Source organism: Gigantopelta aegis, chromosome 4, assembly GCF_016097555.1.
Source record: "Gigantopelta aegis isolate Gae_Host chromosome 4, Gae_host_genome, whole genome shotgun sequence".
NCBI lineage: Eukaryota > Metazoa > Mollusca > Gastropoda > Neomphalida > Peltospiridae > Gigantopelta > Gigantopelta aegis.
Genome location: NC_054702.1, coordinates 96,326,492 through 96,345,824, shown reverse-complemented (window position 1 = coordinate 96,345,824; position 19,333 = coordinate 96,326,492). Strand labels below are relative to the sequence as shown.

General features: G+C 34.6%; 1 protein-coding gene and 1 long non-coding RNA gene across 4 annotated transcripts; one reads left to right on the top strand and one right to left on the bottom strand.

Annotated features, from left to right (window-relative positions):
* On the top strand, positions 1 to 5,199 carry LOC121371490. The gene is made up of 3 exons (XR_005957800.1): positions 1 to 63; positions 3,468 to 3,585; positions 3,842 to 5,199. It is a non-coding gene; the product is annotated as an uncharacterized LOC121371490 (long non-coding RNA).
* On the bottom strand, positions 70 to 18,993 carry LOC121371487. 3 transcript variants are annotated; one of them, XM_041497416.1, is made up of 10 exons: positions 18,796 to 18,993; positions 17,728 to 17,899; positions 15,761 to 15,856; positions 14,724 to 14,865; positions 12,524 to 12,596; positions 11,789 to 11,867; positions 11,281 to 11,367; positions 10,819 to 10,926; positions 10,150 to 10,236; positions 70 to 2,786 (listed from the first exon to the last, which is right to left on the bottom strand). In XM_041497416.1, exon 10 carries the CDS (start codon positions 2,499 to 2,501, stop codon positions 834 to 836), a length of 1,668 nt encoding a protein of 555 aa, XP_041353350.1. In that variant the 5' UTR covers positions 2,502 to 2,786; positions 10,150 to 10,236; positions 10,819 to 10,926; positions 11,281 to 11,367; positions 11,789 to 11,867; positions 12,524 to 12,596; positions 14,724 to 14,865; positions 15,761 to 15,856; positions 17,728 to 17,899; positions 18,796 to 18,993; the 3' UTR covers positions 70 to 833. The 3 variants fall into 3 exon arrangements, with proteins under 3 accessions (XP_041353350.1, XP_041353351.1, XP_041353352.1); XM_041497417.1 differs by having other exon boundaries at positions 17,728 to 17,781; XM_041497418.1 differs by lacking the exon at positions 70 to 2,786 and adding an exon at positions 3,953 to 4,082 and having other exon boundaries at positions 18,796 to 18,988.
* Between the last annotated feature and the right edge of the window lie 340 nt (positions 18,994 to 19,333).

The following is a 19,333-nucleotide window of genomic DNA, read 5'->3' as shown; positions in this document are numbered from 1 at the left end:
CAGATCGGTTTGTGTTCTTGATTCCATGGCAGGTGAAAACTCTGCTGTTATTAACAATTGGAAGTAAGTAGATTATGTGTTTAAATAATTCGTCTGAATATATAAAGAGAAACATGCAATTGAATATCTTTTTGTTATTTATTTGTGCTGTTAGTCTATACCTCTTTTTTTTACTTGTGTGCTGTTTGCAATCTTAACATTGAAATGTGAGAATTGTTTTTGAATGCAAGAAATGAAAACAAATTCTCAAGCATTTGTTGATTAATGAAGTAGGGGAGACCGGGGCACAGTGGGACATATTTCACTTAATGACTCCTAGTTCTGAATCTGCTTACATCCTCTAGATGTTTAAGCTATGTGCTGAAAGCTATAGATGCTGGCTAAATATAATGCAAAGAACAGTGGCAGGGCTCTATTGTAATATGTCATAATCGGCGATTTTAAGGAGGGTGTCAAGGTGTCCCATTTTGCCCCACCCAGGGGTACAGTGAGACAGCATATGGTGTACAGTGGGACACCTTCCCGAGTACAGTACAACAACATCAGAACCAAAAATATAGCTGAAAAAGTGTTTTTATTAATTGGAAACCGTAAATAAATAAAACATTCAAAATAATAAAACATAATAGGCATACTGCCCAACCTCTGGAGTATTATGCTTAACTTAAAACAAATGTACTTAATCAACGTGAATTGGAATGAACGTGAATTGGAATGAACAAATGAACTGAACACTATAAACTACTTCTAGTCCCATGCTGTCACAACCAGTTTTGTCCTCAGTCTAGCCTAAGCCAGTGACTTGTTGAATGGTGAAAGATCAACCTGGAATCTCAAGTATCTGCCCCCTTGCTCAACAGGTTCTGGTAGGACTGCCACAATGTCCTTGGCTTCAATATCAGACAGTCATCTATGTTGGGAAAGTTGAATATGTAAGATCGCTTTGATGAACGCCTCATAAACATGATTTCGTATTCTACATCATCTTCAACAATGATAATTTCCTGGACCTCACCAATGTAATGAATTTCTCTGTTTTTCTCTGTTTGGAACCTGACAAGTGCAAAGTCATCTTTCTTAAGGCGCTCACTGTGCCCCAAGGTCAGCTTCGACAGGCCTAGATCTTCTGCCACATCATGATCCTCACTTTCAGCATGTGCCGTAGAATCTAATTTACTTATTTTTGAAACACTTTCACTGTCAGTCAGCAATTTTCGCTTCCCTATGGCAGACCTACCAGTTTCAGTGCCCTTACCATTTTTACTACCCCTTTTCAAAATATCAGCTTCAATTGCTTGCTTCACAGGAGTATCCGTTAGGATTTGTGTTTTGCCCTTTTTTCGTCCACCTGTTGTCTTTTTGGGTGGTGCCTTTGGTAATGGTGAAACTGCGTCAATAGTAACTGTTGATGTTGAAGGTGTTGGGCCTACTTCTGCTGGAGCAGTAGGCTTACCTCCAGAACTTCCTGGGCGCAAATCACTTGCATCGTTACGGTCATCATCGGGAGCTGCTGGGTGAACATCACCTGCATCTTCACGGTCTGTCACAGAAGATGGTGCAAATTCCTCATCATTGAATATATTTGAATCAAATGGAATAATACCAGAAACTTTAAATCCTGCAGTGATGTTTCGGGGGGTAAAAGCTATCGGGTATGCTTTACCAACCAATTCTGCAATAGCATGAATGTTAATTGTAGATCCAGGGTGGTTGTTCATGTAAGCATTTGCTGCCCGAGTGTAATAATGTTTAAAAGGTCCAAACACGCTACGGTCCAGCGGTTGTAACTTATGGCTGCAATGCGGCGGGAAAGTGTTTAACACGATTCCATTTTCCTTGGCGACATTCAATGCATCTATTGTGATGTGGCTGTCGTGGTTGTCCATTATGATCAAGACTGGATGGTCTTTGGAACAGCGGACATTCTTGATGAAATGATGTAGGAATACCACACGGTTTTCTCCAGTCATCCAACCAGATGGATGGGCCACACCAACACTACCAGGAGGAGCGCCACGTGACATATGTTCCTTGAAGTGGACTCGTGGGGATACAGAGAGAGGCGGAATAGAGTTCCCACATGCATTTACACAGCAGAGCAAAGTAACGAGTGTGCCCCTCTCAGCAGAAGTTACTTTACCCACTTGCCTCTCCTGCTTTGGTGCAACGACTTTAACTTTGGCCATTTCCTGGACAGTTTTGCAGCCAGTCTCATCCAAGTTGTGTATATCTGCTGCTGCAAATTTGTATCGTTTCATAACGTCATCCAGGTTGGAGAAGAACAACCCCACGTTATGCCGATTAAAGCTTGTGGCTCTTGACAAGCTTGTAGCCTCTGGTCTCCGTAACGACAGGTGTGGATAGCGTTTCAGGAATGCTGAGAACCAGTCTGGTCCTGCAGCCTTGTTTGCTGACCATGATTGTGGACAATCAATGCCTACTGCCATGGCATATTGATAGGCTAGCATCCGGCACTGCATTGGTGTTAAGCCATAGCACATTGCTGCCGCTTTAACTAGTCAGCAATGTTATTTTCCTGTTCTTTTGTAAAGACAGAATGAACATTATATCATGGCTCATATTATATCGTGGCTCATAATGTTCAATAGTTCCCGCGTTTACTTTCTGAACATATCTATGTAGTGTTGCTTTCTTAATTCCTGATTCGTTAGCAGCTATTCGTATGCTTTTACCATCTAAAATGACCTTATCAACAGCAGCCCTCATTTGCTCTGCCGTAAACTGGGCAGTTTTCCTATCAGGCCTCTTACGGACCATGACAACAGCTGAAATGCAAAATGGAGATCATTTTAAGATTAATCGCAACATAAACTAGGCCTAACGGTTTTTCAGGCCTAATCATACAGACAGTAGGTTAATTTAAGTTCAATAGTATAATAATGATTAGTTTAAAATGCCATTCTAAGGAGGGTGTATATCATGTTGGGACACGATACTGTACTATGGGGCACAGTGGGACATGTCCCACTGTGCCCTGGCTGCAATGTCCCACTGTGCCCCAAACTGGGGGTTTTTAAAAAATCAATTCACCAACAATGCTGTGTACATGTACACTGCGATTGCTCGGATAAATTTTAGGCCCAGAACCAGGCCTATTGCGTCATGCATAATTAAACTTTGCACCATACAGGTGCTCAGTACAAACACATTTTGTATAACTTACCTAAAATTTACTTTGCGAGGTAAAAATCAGTTTATTTGGGCTGAAACAAAAGCCCATGTAAATGGCTTCCTAAGATTTTAGCCAGCATGTGGGTAATCCCATAATGCATTGTAGGTGATATCATCAGGGAATTCCCTCGACCTACTTTTGAGAAAACTGGGTTATCTCACTGTGCCCCATATCCCACTGTGCCCCGGTCTCCCCTACAAGGTTATTGCATTTATCAGTGTTCATTTTGGAACATTCACTTGTAAAGATCCGTAACGTATAATATTTGTTGTAGAACATTCATGGAAATCAGGGCTGCTGTGGTAGGAGAACTGAAAGAAAAGTGGCAAGAGGGGACACTGACATCAGCAAGCCAGTCTGGTAGCAGTAGCTGTGGACCATTTGTTCTTCTGGTACAGTTTTAATATCAATTCCCATTGGGAAAGTCAACCGATTTTTATTTTTTATATGTACACAGTATACAGGAAATAATATTATTTAAACATTAACAGAAATGCATAAATAAAACCTGCTAAATCATCTGATAAAATTTTGACTAAGCTATTAAGAACATTCTATTATTACAATAGGTTAGAGTTTCTTCTATGTCAGTAGACCATTATCAACAAGAATTTATTTTAAATATTATTTCAATTTCATTTCTTTCAGAATGCACTTGCCTTGGTTAGAGGGGTAAATCCCAAGTCACTCGACACATCAGCTGCACATAAAATACGGTCTTATGTTTTCACGAAGTTGTTGAATGCTTCAACAATGTTAAATAATATGTAGAGTTCTTTTCAAAAACGCTATATATCCATTTTTGTCTTTTTGAGAAATACAGCCGTGTATGGTGTATCGGCGCGTCCGGTGATTCGGCACACTTGGTATTCTTCCAGGTCTTGAGATACTGACATAAAAAAAATTGTATAGCTTTATAATGTACTGTTACAGATCAAGTTTCACTTTCATTGCAAATTACCCATTTTTGACTGAGTTATGTCCATTGAATTTAGTAGGTGTGAACATTTGTTTTCAAGACTTCTTTCCAGGTCTTGAGATACTGACATAAAATGTTGTGTATATCTTTATAATGTACTGTTACAGCTCAAGTTTCACTTTCATTGCAACTTACCCATTTTTGACTGAGTTATGTCCATTGAACTTAGTAGGTGTGAACATTTGTTTTCAAGACTTTTTTCCAGGTCTTGAGATACTGACATAAAATTTAGTATTAACACTAGTAATATGAACAATACTAATACTACTAATACTAATTCTACTAATATTAACACTAGTAATATGAACAGTACTAACACTACTAATATCAACTGCTAATACTAATATTTTACTAATATTAACACTAGTAATATGAACAATACTAATACTACTAATACTAATACTACTAACATTAACACTAGTAATATGAACAGTACTAACACTACTAATATCAACTGTTAATACTAATATTTTACTAATATTAACACTAGTAATATGAACAATACTAATACTAATACTACTAACATTAACACTAGTAATATGAACAGTACTAACACTACTAATATCAACTGTTAATACTAATAATTTACTAATATTAACACTAGTAATATGAACAATACTAATACTACTAATATTAACACTAGTAATATGAACAGTACTAACACTACTAATATCAACTGCTAATACTAATATTTTACTAATATCAACACTAGTAATATGAACTATACTAATACTACTAATATTTTACTAATATTAATACTACTAATATGAACAATACTAACACTACTAAAATTAATTCTACTAATAACACTAGTAATATGAACAATACTAACATTAATTTTACTAATATTAACTACTAATACTAATTTTATTAATACTATCACTACTACAGCACTAATACTAACACTTAAGCATGATGTTGCTAGTATGAATGATAATCTCTTGTCTGTTAGCTTATTTTAATTGATATTGATGTTTACAGTGTCGTTATATGAAGGCATTTTTGTCAATAAAATACTACTATATGATTTCACTTGTTCTGTTATATTCGGATTGATTATGTTACTAACTGGTCCAGTTGCAGATAATATCAGCAGTTGATTCATTTCACAATTTTTACTGAATTAATTTCATGAAAAATTGTCATTTAATTTGTGGTAAAGAATCACTACTCTGATGCAACAAAGATTAGGCAGACCTCAAACGTCATTTTTAATCCAGATACCGACTCCAAACCCTGAGTGAGTGCTCCGCAAGGCTCAATGGGTAGGTGTAAACCACTTGCACCGACCAGTGATCCATAACTGGTTCAACAAAGGCCATGGTTTGTGCTATACTGCCTGTGGGAAGCGCAAATAAAAGATCCCTTGCTGCTAATCGGAAGAGTAGCCCATGTAGTGGCGATTTCATAATTTGTGCCATGTTGTTGCTGTTGATTTCAGCGTTGTGTTAAATGCTCGTTGTGATTTCTGCTTACAAAATACCTCAGCTAAGAATGTCGACTTCACCACAGTATATTCTATTATTTAAAAAAACAAAACAACCAACAACAAATCCTTTAATAAAATTAAAATTTACAGTCTTTTTAAAATCCAGCTAACTTATTAAATGTCACCTCACAGTCTTACAAATTTATATCTAAAATTATCTAACAAATATGATTAGGGCCTACTGTAAACTAATTTTATTCAGTGTACATTTAAATGCAATTTGTATAATTTAAATACTGCATGTTCATTTCTGACGATCGCAATCTGCATGTGTGCTCTCGACCATGGGTACGAAACTAACAAAGACAAAGGAATAAACAAAAACTGCAGTTAGGTATTCATTGATGCGAATAACTATTGTTTTTCTACAAATTTAATTAATAATATTCATAAAACTAATATTTTGGATACTGTGGATAATAAAAAGATTATTACACTCGCGTGTGAATTGTAATGTTTTGCGAAATGAGTGTCAGTATTCTTGTATTGCCAGAGTGATAGTGAATCATGACACAAGCTTGTGTAATAATCTCTCTCTATATATATACAATGTATATATATAGATAGATATACAGACATTTTGAGAGTACTGCTAAAGCAATACACGTCCCATACCAGACCCAACTAAATTTTCACATCGCCATAACTTCGTCACAAATGGATAAATCGTTATGAAAGACAAACTTAATCTGCAACAGTAGTGATAAAAGAGTCCAGAAAACAAGTTTTCACATCTCCTAAGTCCAAGGGTCATAACTCAGTGTTTCTGCCAGACAGAACATTTTGGGTATGGGACCATGGAACTGAATGCAACCACAGTCAACAGGGAGTATGGGAGGCATCCCCCAGAAAGAAAATAGGTTACGTTTAGTGTTAGGGTTAAGAAAATCATACAGTAATTGTAAGAGTAATTAATTTTGTCCAAAAGGTTAACTTAAAAAAAACAATCTGCAAAAATGTTTGGGTATGGCGCCATACCCATTTTACCCTCTGGCAGAAACCCTGTTAAACACCGTCAAAAATGGGTAAATCGTCATGAACGTTAATTCTGATCTGTAACAGTATATGATGAAACTATAAACAAAATTTCAGCTCAGTATCTCAAAGCATTCTGCAAAAAACATCCGGAAAACATATCTGGGACAGACGGACGGACAGAGATGAAACCTACAATAGTCCCCTCGGGATGAACCGATAGGGGACTAATAACTTAACGTCACTTTACACACAGACTCAAACTGTGGGAGTCAGTGACGTCATTTACACATAGGTTTGAAGATGATTTGCTTTTTCTCATACCCAGATCATTATAATTAACTTTGATACATACTTACTAATAATGACACTCAAACTTCATATTATATTTGTAATTATTTTTGGATTGTTATGAAGTTTATAATCATCAAATCAGATTAAAACAATTTTTTATGACCTTCATTCTTATCAACTGTCAAGAGTAAAATATTATATATATTCATTATTCCCGAGGTGTATCTGTGTGCCAAATATGAACAATGTACCCCTCGGCATTAACATTCGGGCTCTGGTTTTGTCTCCGGGCGATACCCGGGCTTCCGGTCGGTTAATTGCTTGAACTTTATTGTTAATGAAAATGTTCATAAACTGTCAAGAAAAACCTCACAAATTAATGACAAGCTGACAACAAATCAGCTGTTGATTGTGCAAACACAGTTACTGAGTTAGGGACGTTGACGATACATAGTAACATACTAACTTACATACTAACATAGGCCCAAATGATAACTGGGTTCAAAATTAATTGTAAACTGACTGTCGTGTGTTCTGTATTGTGATTGGTTAATTACATTCTTTTTCCGGGATCAAATAGACAATAACACCCGGAAAGCTAATGACGTCATTAGCAATTGGAACAGGCGAAGCTGACGATTCAAGGGTCTACAGTTAGATTGTAGCCAGGTATTTTTTTCAAGAAATGCCAAATATAGTTAGTTCTGTAGAAAAACGATTCAGTTTACAATGGACATAATCATATGAAGTTTTTAGATTTGCGGGTGTTATTGTCTATTTGATGCCCGCAAATGTTTCATTTTTGACCTCAGGCTAACACCTTCGCTCAAAAATGACATTTGCGGGATAAAATAGACAATAACACCTGCAAATCTAAAAACTCCATATGGTTATCTCCTAAGAGTCGCCTGGACTATAGTTACATAGTCCCTGCGAATGAGAGATATTGTCCCAACTGTCCACTAGAAGTTGAAGACGAATATCATTTCATTATGACATGCCCTATATATAATGCTTGTAGAAATGATTTACATCATAAAATAATAAAACAAGAATCATATTTTTTTTTTTTTGACTAATAATGAAAAATTCTTATTTCTTACACGCAACAATATTCCGGAATTATGCCCTATCATTTGCAATTTTGTAAATAGATGCTTTAAGTTGCGTGAAAGCTTATGAGTTGGAAGTAATTTCAAATTGTTTGCATTTCACATCTGTATAAACTAATGGAGTGTGTGTGGATTCGTGAAAAATAATTCACGAACGCCATAGGTGATGGTTTTTTATGGCTCTACACTTCTGACAATACTTGCTTTTAACTAAATATAATATCACTAGTTGTCACGGGGATTCTATAATTCCCGTAACTGAATAAAACACGATTATCAAAATATCTCTCCTAACTGTATATCTATTAGATCTCTCTGTAACAGGCTGTATATACCCGCTTTGGCTCGTCTAGGTATGATCAGAGATACGATCTTATATAAAGTATATATTATTCTAGCACGTTTAGCTCACTAGAAACACAACAAAACACAATACACTTTGGAATCTGTATTAATCTACGCTGACAAATGTACAGCCGTAGTAGTTAATTAATAACAGCAATAATAACAACCCAGAACTGATCACTTAATTAGTTAATCTCTAGGTGTCTAGTTACACAATATGCGAATCACTTCACCGTTACACCACACCCACACGTGTGATAATTGAGAAAGGAATTACAACACCATTCCTAACTGGTTAATTTTTAATTAACCCTTACTACTCGTTCAGTGATAATTTATGAACGCTTCCAGGGGAACTTAATTAATAAAGGAATTACAGCTCTATTCCTAACGGGTTAATTTTTAATTAACCCTTAACTACTCTTTCAGTAATCTTGTAACACAGAATTAATACTGGTACCTATTACAATAAAGACAATAACCTACAGTTTACCTAGGTACGCTAGGATGACTGGCTAAGCTTTATATTACCAAATACTCATATAATGTTAGAACAAATAGTCTACGATTTACTTCGTCAGATGACCGAAGACACTGTCTAAAGAATATTGGTATAATACAGTATTAAAATATTTAAAGTCACATCAATCACATCAAGGTTATACACAGAGCAGAAATGATATTTACGAAAGTCCAAACGGACTAACGTTCCCAGGAAGCTTCCTTTTCCGTTCTCCTCGATATCTCTAAATCCTAGCTATTTATTCAAAAATCAGAAAACGCCTGGGGGTACAAGGCGGTACCTCCCCCTATCATCTGATATTCACCTCTACTAGAGTCGGTATATTTCTCTCTGATCGTCAGTCTGGCTGTCGCCAACCGCGAGCAATCTCCTGGCCATAAACAGCACTACCGGAGATATTACGTAACTACTAGCCACATGGCCTCCGCACCTGGCCGGGTGTGTATTAGGCGTACCGATCGACGACTGTCGCGCAGAAGTATTACGTAACAAGTTGCCCAGCTAGCTAAGTGCATGTGGAACTGCACACGGCCTTTTAACACATTTAAAATCGCCACAGGCGAAACAAATTTAAGAGCATGTTTCGTCACACTAGTAATAAGGCTTAAATTACATATGTATTTGTTGATTCAGTTGTTTGTTCATGTAATTAATGTATACTTATGTTACTGTTACTGCAGATAAATGTATATTTAATATTATATTGTTATTTTTGCTCTGCCCATATTCGGGTGTTATGCAAATAAATTATTCTTATTCTTAGTATATACGGTGAGCATATGGCTATTATTCAATAAAAAAACTAGTTTGGATTTTGCCTGTGCAGTTAAATTCCAGTGTGATAATTAAGAAGAGCCAGTACGATTTTTCTTCAACTGGCCCTGCTGGCGACCAGACCGCATGGTTTTCATGTTAATTTTCAAACCTGCTTAAACTTTTAATGGATAAATATTTTAAAACCGTAATGAATAACCATGTCTATAACAGTGTTCTAATTCTATTGTTCTTAGACAACACTTTGGTAACCAAAGATGTTTTAAGAGTTTGAGTGTATGTGATATTTAACATAAATCTACACTACCTTTTTTAATTTAACATAATATATTCCATTAATATTATTAGCTATTGTCATTTCAGTTATGACACAAAATTTAGTGCATGTAAATTCTTAACATGTAGAAAAGACATAAAAAGAGCTAACATTTCCACAGTATTAGTACAAGGTATAATGTCTGTTACCTTTTGTTTTGGAATGTGACACAAATGGCACATCATCTGGCCAGAATGGAGGTGGACATCCACCGTAAGTGGGATATTTGCTGCCAGCTATAAAATTAGTGATACAGAAAGGGTAAGCAAACGCCAAATGATCACAATTAAATTTTAAATAAATTTCATATAAAATTTATACTTCAGCAAGAGGGGGGACCAGGGGGATGCATCCCCCAAACATTTCTTAAGTGCCCTCAAAATGTTCAAGTGCTCTTTTTGTTTGTATAAAATTTGTTTGGCACGTAAGCATTATTAGATGCATAAGGTTAAGTTGTGAGTGTATATGCAAGCTTGCAGATGTGCGTCTCAATGGAGTTCACCACATAGTATAAAACTTTTATTAAGATGCCCTTTTAACGAGTCAATGTGCCCCTTTTTTCTTGGTCCCCACCTAAAAATATGGCCTGGATCCACCCATGAATATAGGCAAAAAGTGGCAATGACAGATCCCGACCCTCAATTTGCCACCCTGTACATTATGTGACAATTTTGCAACAAACTCAACATAATTAAAGTCATATAGATACACAGTGGAGCTGCCAGCTTTGGTCACTGAACACAAAATGGAAGGAGAAAGTGCCTTTAACGATTTTCTTAATTCCATATACATTTCAATTAAGTACATTTTCTAAATACCTTTTCTTGGAACCACTCTCGAATACGCTGTTCGAAGTACATCAAGTCGAGAAACTTGATCCCAATCGATTGATGCATCGAGGCGTAGAATTTGTTGACTTGGCAAATCTATTAACATAAACACATGATACAAAAATTTCAGTGGCAATTTAAATTTTAAGTCATACATTGCAACACAAATTTACTTATTGTAACAAAATTCAAACTGAACATAACCTGTAAATAGCTTTTGTGTACATTATTAATCAAGGTCTCCAGTAATTATTCCTAAGCTATGACATATGATCAATTTATAGGAATAAAGAAACTGAAGTAGTCAATACTTGCTATTGTATAGACGGTAATAAACCAGATTACACTTTTAAACTGAACACATATATAGCAGTAGTATGATTACTTTTTGTTGTTTTGTCTTGTTTTTATCTAATATAACATTATTATTCTTAATATTGTTACAAATACCATGTTTATCTTGTAAAGATGATGCTTCTTTAAATAATGATGCTGTGTTAATGTCAAGTGCAACCGCTTTGCACAGACTGGGAGAACCTAAAAAAGATATCCAAGCAAACTATGTGGACAAAAATTACATTCAGCTCTGTAGGTATAAAAACTGTTTACATATGAATTTCTATTTCACAATTTTCACAAAATAGAAAAAATTGCAACAATATAATTATTAGACTAATGCCATTTATTAATTCCAGATCTGAAGTATGATGTAATCATGGTCAGGTGCCTAGCTGAGCCAAATGTTTCATCAAGGGTAATTAAGTTGAAACACATTTGTGGGTAAATAATGCTGATCCAGTATAAATGATAAAGTAGTTATTTCATTTAGGTTATTAATACATGTACATGGAATATATTGTTGTGAATTACGGTATAAAAAAGTGGCTGATGCCATCACATATCCTAGAAAAAACAAGTGCGTAATTATATGTCTGTAAAATATTGCATGCAAAGATACCTGTTACTTTTAAACGTCTCCCATCAAAGAACACTAATGCCATTAGTGGGCATCCCTTCTGTTGTGAAATCTTCATAACCTAGCATGTAAGAAACAGACTTGAAATCTAATGCAAATTGTGGAATACCTAACTTATTAATGAAGTGTTTGCATGTTATTTATCATATTCCACGCTTTCCAGAACACCCTTATGAAAAAGTAGGACTGAAAATGAAGAAAAGGTAGGACAATGGAAGGAAAAAGTAGGAGAAAGTAGCACTCAAACAGCATATGTAGCAACATTATTCAACCTGTTGCGAGATAAACAAATGTGTGAAATCCATACTTTAGTGATATTAACATATACATAAAAAAATAGGTATTTGGGGGGGAAAAAGTAGGAAAAAAACATGATTTGAGTTGTAATGGAACTATAAAACTATGTTTAAACAATTTCTGTTTTTTTAACTGTTAATAGTCAGTTAATGAAATGTGTGTTATAATTACTTTCAGTAACTATGACTTGGAACAGTCATCATTTTACTGGTCACCAACCATCAACAAAATAAATATGAATGATTTTTTTCATTTACATGTGGATTATGAGATTGTTTTCAATTCAATTAAAGTGATATCACAATGAAGCATCCTTGATATACCTTCACAAAAGTGCTTATATCAACTGCTTAAAGCTTAAATAATAAAGTATGAAAACTGAGATGTTACATAACACAGAGAAATTGCTAGTATTTTTACCTTCTTTGAAATTCTTCTTATTTTCTTCTGAAAACTTATTCTTTTTTTCTCTCCAAATAGGCAATGGAGTGATCTGAAAATTTAAAGTAAACTAATCATATATATTATAGAATATACTGCATTATTTATGCATGTTATTGACATACGCTATGTCAAGGTTCATTATCAAATTGTAAATAATTTATGTTAAAGATGGTTTCCATTACAGACAGTAAATAGTATCACTAGGTAGAATAACTGTTACCAAAGAAAAAGCGAAGTTTATAGGGGTGGCTGGACACATGACATCCTGGAAAACATCCCCTGCACACCTGCCTGGAACTTAGTCCTGTCAAACAACTGGTAATCATCATAAACCAAAGGTCGATGACAGTCTTGTGGGCAATCAATTTGTCTTCATACATAGAGGGCTTCAAAAGCTTTCTAAGCAAGCATTAAACATGAGATCAGTGAATTTTAAAATTCTATAGCCCCACTTCTCATTGTACATTTGTACTAATACGATTTAATTGTCATACAGTGTAACAAAGAACTTAAAATCAGTAAAAGGTACAATTAAAAAATGCAATTTTTACTTTCGGCTAAATTGAGAGATGCTAATAAAAAAATATTTTCAATCTCTTGTAAGCAATGTTACCTGTAATTTCTTTAAAAAGAATGCATTGTTTGGATATCTTTTACGACATATCCATATCACTAGCAATGACAACTGACTGGGTAGTGAAACCTGACTATATATAGTGTATTAAGCTCTAAACACACCAATACTGGGTCTGGGTCTTGGTCTGAGCAGTGTAGCAAAGTTACCACCTCTGGTGTATTTTGATGTCTGGGTCCATAACTGTTACAAGTTTTCAATATATGAATGTTAACTGTGTTCATATCTTTTGTTCTATAAACATCAACAATAAATATGACAATGCTACTTCTTGTCGTTTATAAGACTAAACAATAACATACGACAAACAGTACTTCTTTTCAGTTTCGTCATTTTGCACTATAACTTATTTCCTGTAAAGAAACTCCCCAAAAACCCCAAACCCCCTTTTAAATGTCATTATTTGAAGTAACGACAGGACAACAAAGCAAATTCATAAATTTAATAAACAAAAGCAAAAACAAAAAAGCCCACAAAAACAATAAACAACAATAACAATTATTGCACTGTGACAAGACTGATATGATGTATTATGGACCAAAACAATTACAGATTGTCTGTTATTTCTTTTATGTTCAGATGAACGTAAAATAAATAACAGACAATACTTATAATTAAATTTGTAACATACTTAATAATAGTAACATTAAAAGTTCATATTTTATTTTGAATATTTTTGTTTGTTAAAACATTAATGCTCAGTAAGACAATTTACAAATATAACATGACGTCATCAGGTATGACATTCCATGCTGACGTAATTTTCACATTTATCGAGAAATGAACAAACTCCCGTTGCTATGACTGGACCAATGGGATGACATTATATTGTAACAAATGTAACAGAAATTTTATTATTTAATATTGACCTAGGCAGGAGGCCGATGTAATCGATATTAATTTTTTTAATGCTCCATAAAAGATCATATTGGTCTCATCATATTGCCATACAAAAATTCAAGCATTTTGCACAATAAAGTCATATGTGAAACACATCATCTTCAGATGCTAAAACTTCCAATCAACTGTCAAAAAAACGGATATCATTCATTGGTCAATGCTATGGGTAATCCCTGGTTTATACTGGAAATAGCACAAAATGAACTCAAACGGACTAACATTTGACATAACATTAACCATTCAGAAGTCATCTACAAATAGCATATATATATATTCAGCAATAAATACTAAGACTTATAGCAGCATACTTTAAAACTAACCACAGTTTTACTATATATATAGACATTTTTAAAATGGGATTCCACACAAGATCCAAGATGCCCAATATAACGTGGGGAGGCGGGATGTAGCCCAGTGGTAAAGCGAATGCTTGATGTACGGGCAACATTCACAATTTACATTATAAAATATCACATTTGGTCAGGGAACATTTATTCTTTGTAAATATATATACCTGGTAAAAATAAAATGAAAAGGCAGAGAGATACTCTATTTTTATTGTTTTAATTCATGCTCAAACCTGTATCAGGCATACCTCTAATTTAGTTACTAGCTTTGAAGTTAATTTGTTTAATCTCTTACCTTGATTAAGACTTGTACCCTTTCTTTAATTCTCCTTTCTCAATCTGTCAGCTTGATCAAGTTGCTTTAACGAATACCTGCAAATCTGTTCCACCATATCACAAGCTCCATGTTTGATTGTCTTTTCTATATCCATGGTTAACTGAAAGGTGTTAACATAATACATAGCAAAACAAAAATATGTACATACAAATAGCATTAAAAATAACTAATGACATACTCTCATTCTTAGTTCCTCTATGATCTTGTAAAAACCCAATTACAATAACTGCAACACAATAAACAAAGTATACACTAAACTAACGACCATCATACACAAAGAATACAACACAGGATTCACTCAAACACAACTCATACACACAACCAACTCAAAATTAAATACACAGATCTATATTTCTTCTGTAATCACTATATACAATGGCATTCTAAATTAACCAAGGCTTCTAGAGTATGGTATCCCCACTCCCATGGCTAGTGATATTAAATGTTGGGCTAGTAAATAACTACTACTGCCAGTGCCATGACCGACGGTTAGTGAATTGTTTTTTTCAAATGTTGTAGTTAAAGTCTATTTTGTAAATTATATGAATATCCTGCCCCACCCCAATTCCCCAGTGTTAGTGTTTTTAAGCTCTATCTCCCTCTTTAGGTGACATATCTGATTATTACTAATACTATTATTTAGTAAAATTGTATTAACTTACAGTAAAGTAAGGCTAGTGAATATTTAATTGTGGCTAGTACATTTTTAAAATCACTGATCCCATGGCTAGTGGATTTTATAAAAATTCTAGAAGCCCTGTTAACCTACAAAAGATAAAGCTGAAAATTCCAAGTCAGTGGACCATTCACACACACACACACACACACACACACAGACACACACACATTGTATTTAAAGTTTAGTATCTAACACAACACTAGTTAATGAAAGTTACATTAAAATGTCACAGGGGCATGTTATTTACAGCACTACACGTTAATGGAGCTCACTGCAACAACCAACAATGTCCATGTCGACTAAACATTTCACTTACAATCATATTGGGTTGTTCATGTTAACCACACTGAACTTATGGCACACACACATTGGTAAGACTTGTCACTAGGTCTATTTAATCTGCTTAGGGACACTGTAAGAAAAATAAATGACATATTTTTAATACATATATACACTCTGTCATAAATACTGACATTTAGCAAGAGCTAAATTATCTATTAAACTTATAGAAACCCAGTTATTTTATAACAAAATATCAATTAATACTTTAAATTATTTTGCCAAATTAAAATAAAATTCGCCAATTGTTTTTAAAATTCGCAATTGGCGATTTGGGGAGTGCCAGAGATAGCCCTACATTTAGGGCCATATTCCCTATCGCCCACTATTAACCCTGGTCGAGCTGATTGTGCTCCTTTGCACATAACAGCATGGGAAACACCCTATCCCACCCACCTCAAACCTTTTCCTGTCCTGGATGGATGAGCCGGTGACAGTCGACACCTGCACCACCCATGACAGCCATGTGCTACAACAGCTTGTTCTGAATGTGCATGTTAAAACCCAGGGCTCAAACTAAAAAATTTATCACCACCAGTAATTAAAAAAAATTAATTGGTTGGTGAAAGGGCACACCGATGGCAATTTTGAGTATGCCAACAGCAACGACCCTAACACTTGTTAAATAATGTCAGATAATGTTTTAAATTTTGTCGTTGGCAAGGAGCTTTACTGATGGCAGTAATTTTTATCTGGTGGCACAAAAGTGCCATCGGTGACGCCCCCAACTGACAGCAGTTTATATGTCAGCGACGGCAATTGCCATCGTTAAGTTCGAGCCCCGAGACCTGACCTGCTATACTCCATCCAAATTTACAACACTGAATAATGTAATAGTTAACACTTTCTGGGATTTATCAAGGCATTCTACAGTAACAAATATTGGCCCCTTCCAAAAAGCAAGTCAGGACTAGCTCTGGCACTCACCAGTTGCAAATTTTAAAAGCAACTAGTGAAATTTATTTTAATTTGGCATATATTTTGAAATATTCTAATAAAGACAGTTTTTCAGTTCTTTCATATAGATTTTCAAAATTCGAAATTTATAAAATAAAACCAAAATACAATCAGTCAGAAAAATACAGATTGCCTGTCGGACGGATCGTTGCATTTTCCAACTTGCATTGCAAGTACTTTCTGCACCCCTGATTGCATTAATTTTTCAAAAAACATTACTCATAGGACCCTGACAAAATATCCTGAATAAATCCAAGACTTTACAACCACTTTCAATTATTTTTTTAAAAATCCATAAATTTAACTTAAAATTAATTAATTAAAACAAATTTGAGAATTAATTTTTTGTTTAATACCCAGGTGAACGTAACAGAAATAACAGATAATCATTATAATTAAATTTGAAACATACCTTATTTAATTTTCATTTGATGGTTTCATTCATAAACAGTATACGACTTTCCATGACAATATATTTTTACGTTCATCGAGAAATGCCCCCTCCCCCCATTGACATGGTTGGACTGGTTGCTAGTCAATTCGTAACATGGTCATTTCTTAACTAATTTGGTCGTTTCATATCATACCATTGCAAAAAGTCATTTTGTACCCTAGCCATTTCCATCCTTGGTCATTTCATATCATAAATATTATTTGATGTCCGTAAATTTTTCATTTTAATGCCTTCGTTCAAAACTCCATATGGTTATCTCCTAAATGAGGGTCTGGTAAACTGGAAATAATGTGTTCTGAATTTCCAACTGTCAAAATAAACGCAAAAAAATTATAAATTAAAATAAATATTGAATCTTTGTAGCAAAAATGCAGTAGGCTACAAGTTTTCATAATATGGTAAATTCGCTTGCTATATACTGGTACGAAATGACTAGAGTACAAAGTGACTTTTTACAATGGTACGAAATGACTAAGATATGAAACGACCAAATTAGACTGATAGGTAACTAATAAATACATATAAAAACTCACGCCAATCCCAGAATCACCACAGAAAACCAATTCCTTCCCCAGATGTAAGCGCACCTGTACATAATGGAAACTATGATTGACTACAGGCAACCCAGCAAACATCGACTCAAGGCTAGAGTTATGGCAACCTAGCCACACTGAAACACGACACTGTGACTTGCATACTGTACAACTAAAAAACAAACACGCATTCAAAACTTCCAACCAAAATAATAATAAAAATATTATTATTGGTATATGAGCACTACAATACAATTAAAATCACTAAAATTGTAGTGAGTACAAAACATCCTGGGACGACACATCCCGTACAAATTATTTTCGGTCATACAGTTTTGTAACTGGGACTAAAAATCTTTTGGCAGCTTTACGGATGTCTATGCGATCGTTTATTACATCAAATATGCCTTAGAAAGATTTTCGTGGATGTATTGACGTGATCTAGATCTCTCAGTGCGAGAAGTAGTCTAAAAAAGAAAAAAGGAACCCTTACCTTCAGAAAAGGAATATTGTAAAGTCTCGCAAACGTTAATAAGAAATGGTCTAACCAGGCTTCCATATTTTTCTAAAAGAATCAGATTTATTTCCCTTTAAAGTGAATGATGTATTCAATATTGATATAAACAAAGCAGATGGCACATCGAGTGCAGATATAGCCAATGCAGTAAAGTGCTACATTGGTATGTATCCAAAACTTGGACAGCGATTCATCAATTTTATTTTTCAATAAATTAATTGCCATAATTACACAAGGAAGTTTTATGGGCAACATTTTTGTAGCGAACGATGCCAAACCTCTTCTTGTTAATCTTCAGTATGCACGTGGAAAATAGAGTACAAACGAGCTGTTCAAAAACATATTATGTTCGAATTTATATGACGGTACGATATATAACTTGCAAAAATACAAAGTAACTTGATGATCACAAAGGTGTGAAAATCGAAATTTAAAAAAAAAAAAGCAAAAAACCCCACCCCAAAACACACAAATGTTTTAAAAAATAAATTCAAATTAACAAACATTTGAGATTTCAATATTTGTTTAAACGAATATTAAATGTTTCTTACTCTGGTACGGCCATCTTGTTCAGTCTTTGCTTTTCCATCCATTTTTATGATTTCAAAAACAAATTATATCAAATTAAAACAATAGTGGCTAATAAAAAAATATCACAAATACTGATTTAGAAAATTTTAAATGCTTGGAAACGCGTTTTTCAACACTAAAGAGTTCTACTTCAATCAATCAATGAATGATCCCTTGCTTGAAATCACGCTGGATCGCGCGAGAGCTGTTGAGGCCGATTCTTGAGGCTGAAGGCCGTTTGGGTGCTTCTGTGATAAAAGACGCAAACCCAATTCGCCAACATTTAAACACCGATATGTGCCACAATAACGGCGGTTTTCAGTTGGGACAAAAATTATTTATGAAGGACATGTTACCACTTTATGGGTCAATGCTATATTCCACGTTTTGGAAAAGAAAAGCTCACTAACAGGGATCTTGAATATGCGGTACCCCTCCAAATCAGCATGTCGCCAAAGGCCTATTGCGAAATGTTTCTTAATATTTTTCGAATAAATATTGTAATAATCTAAGGTTTCT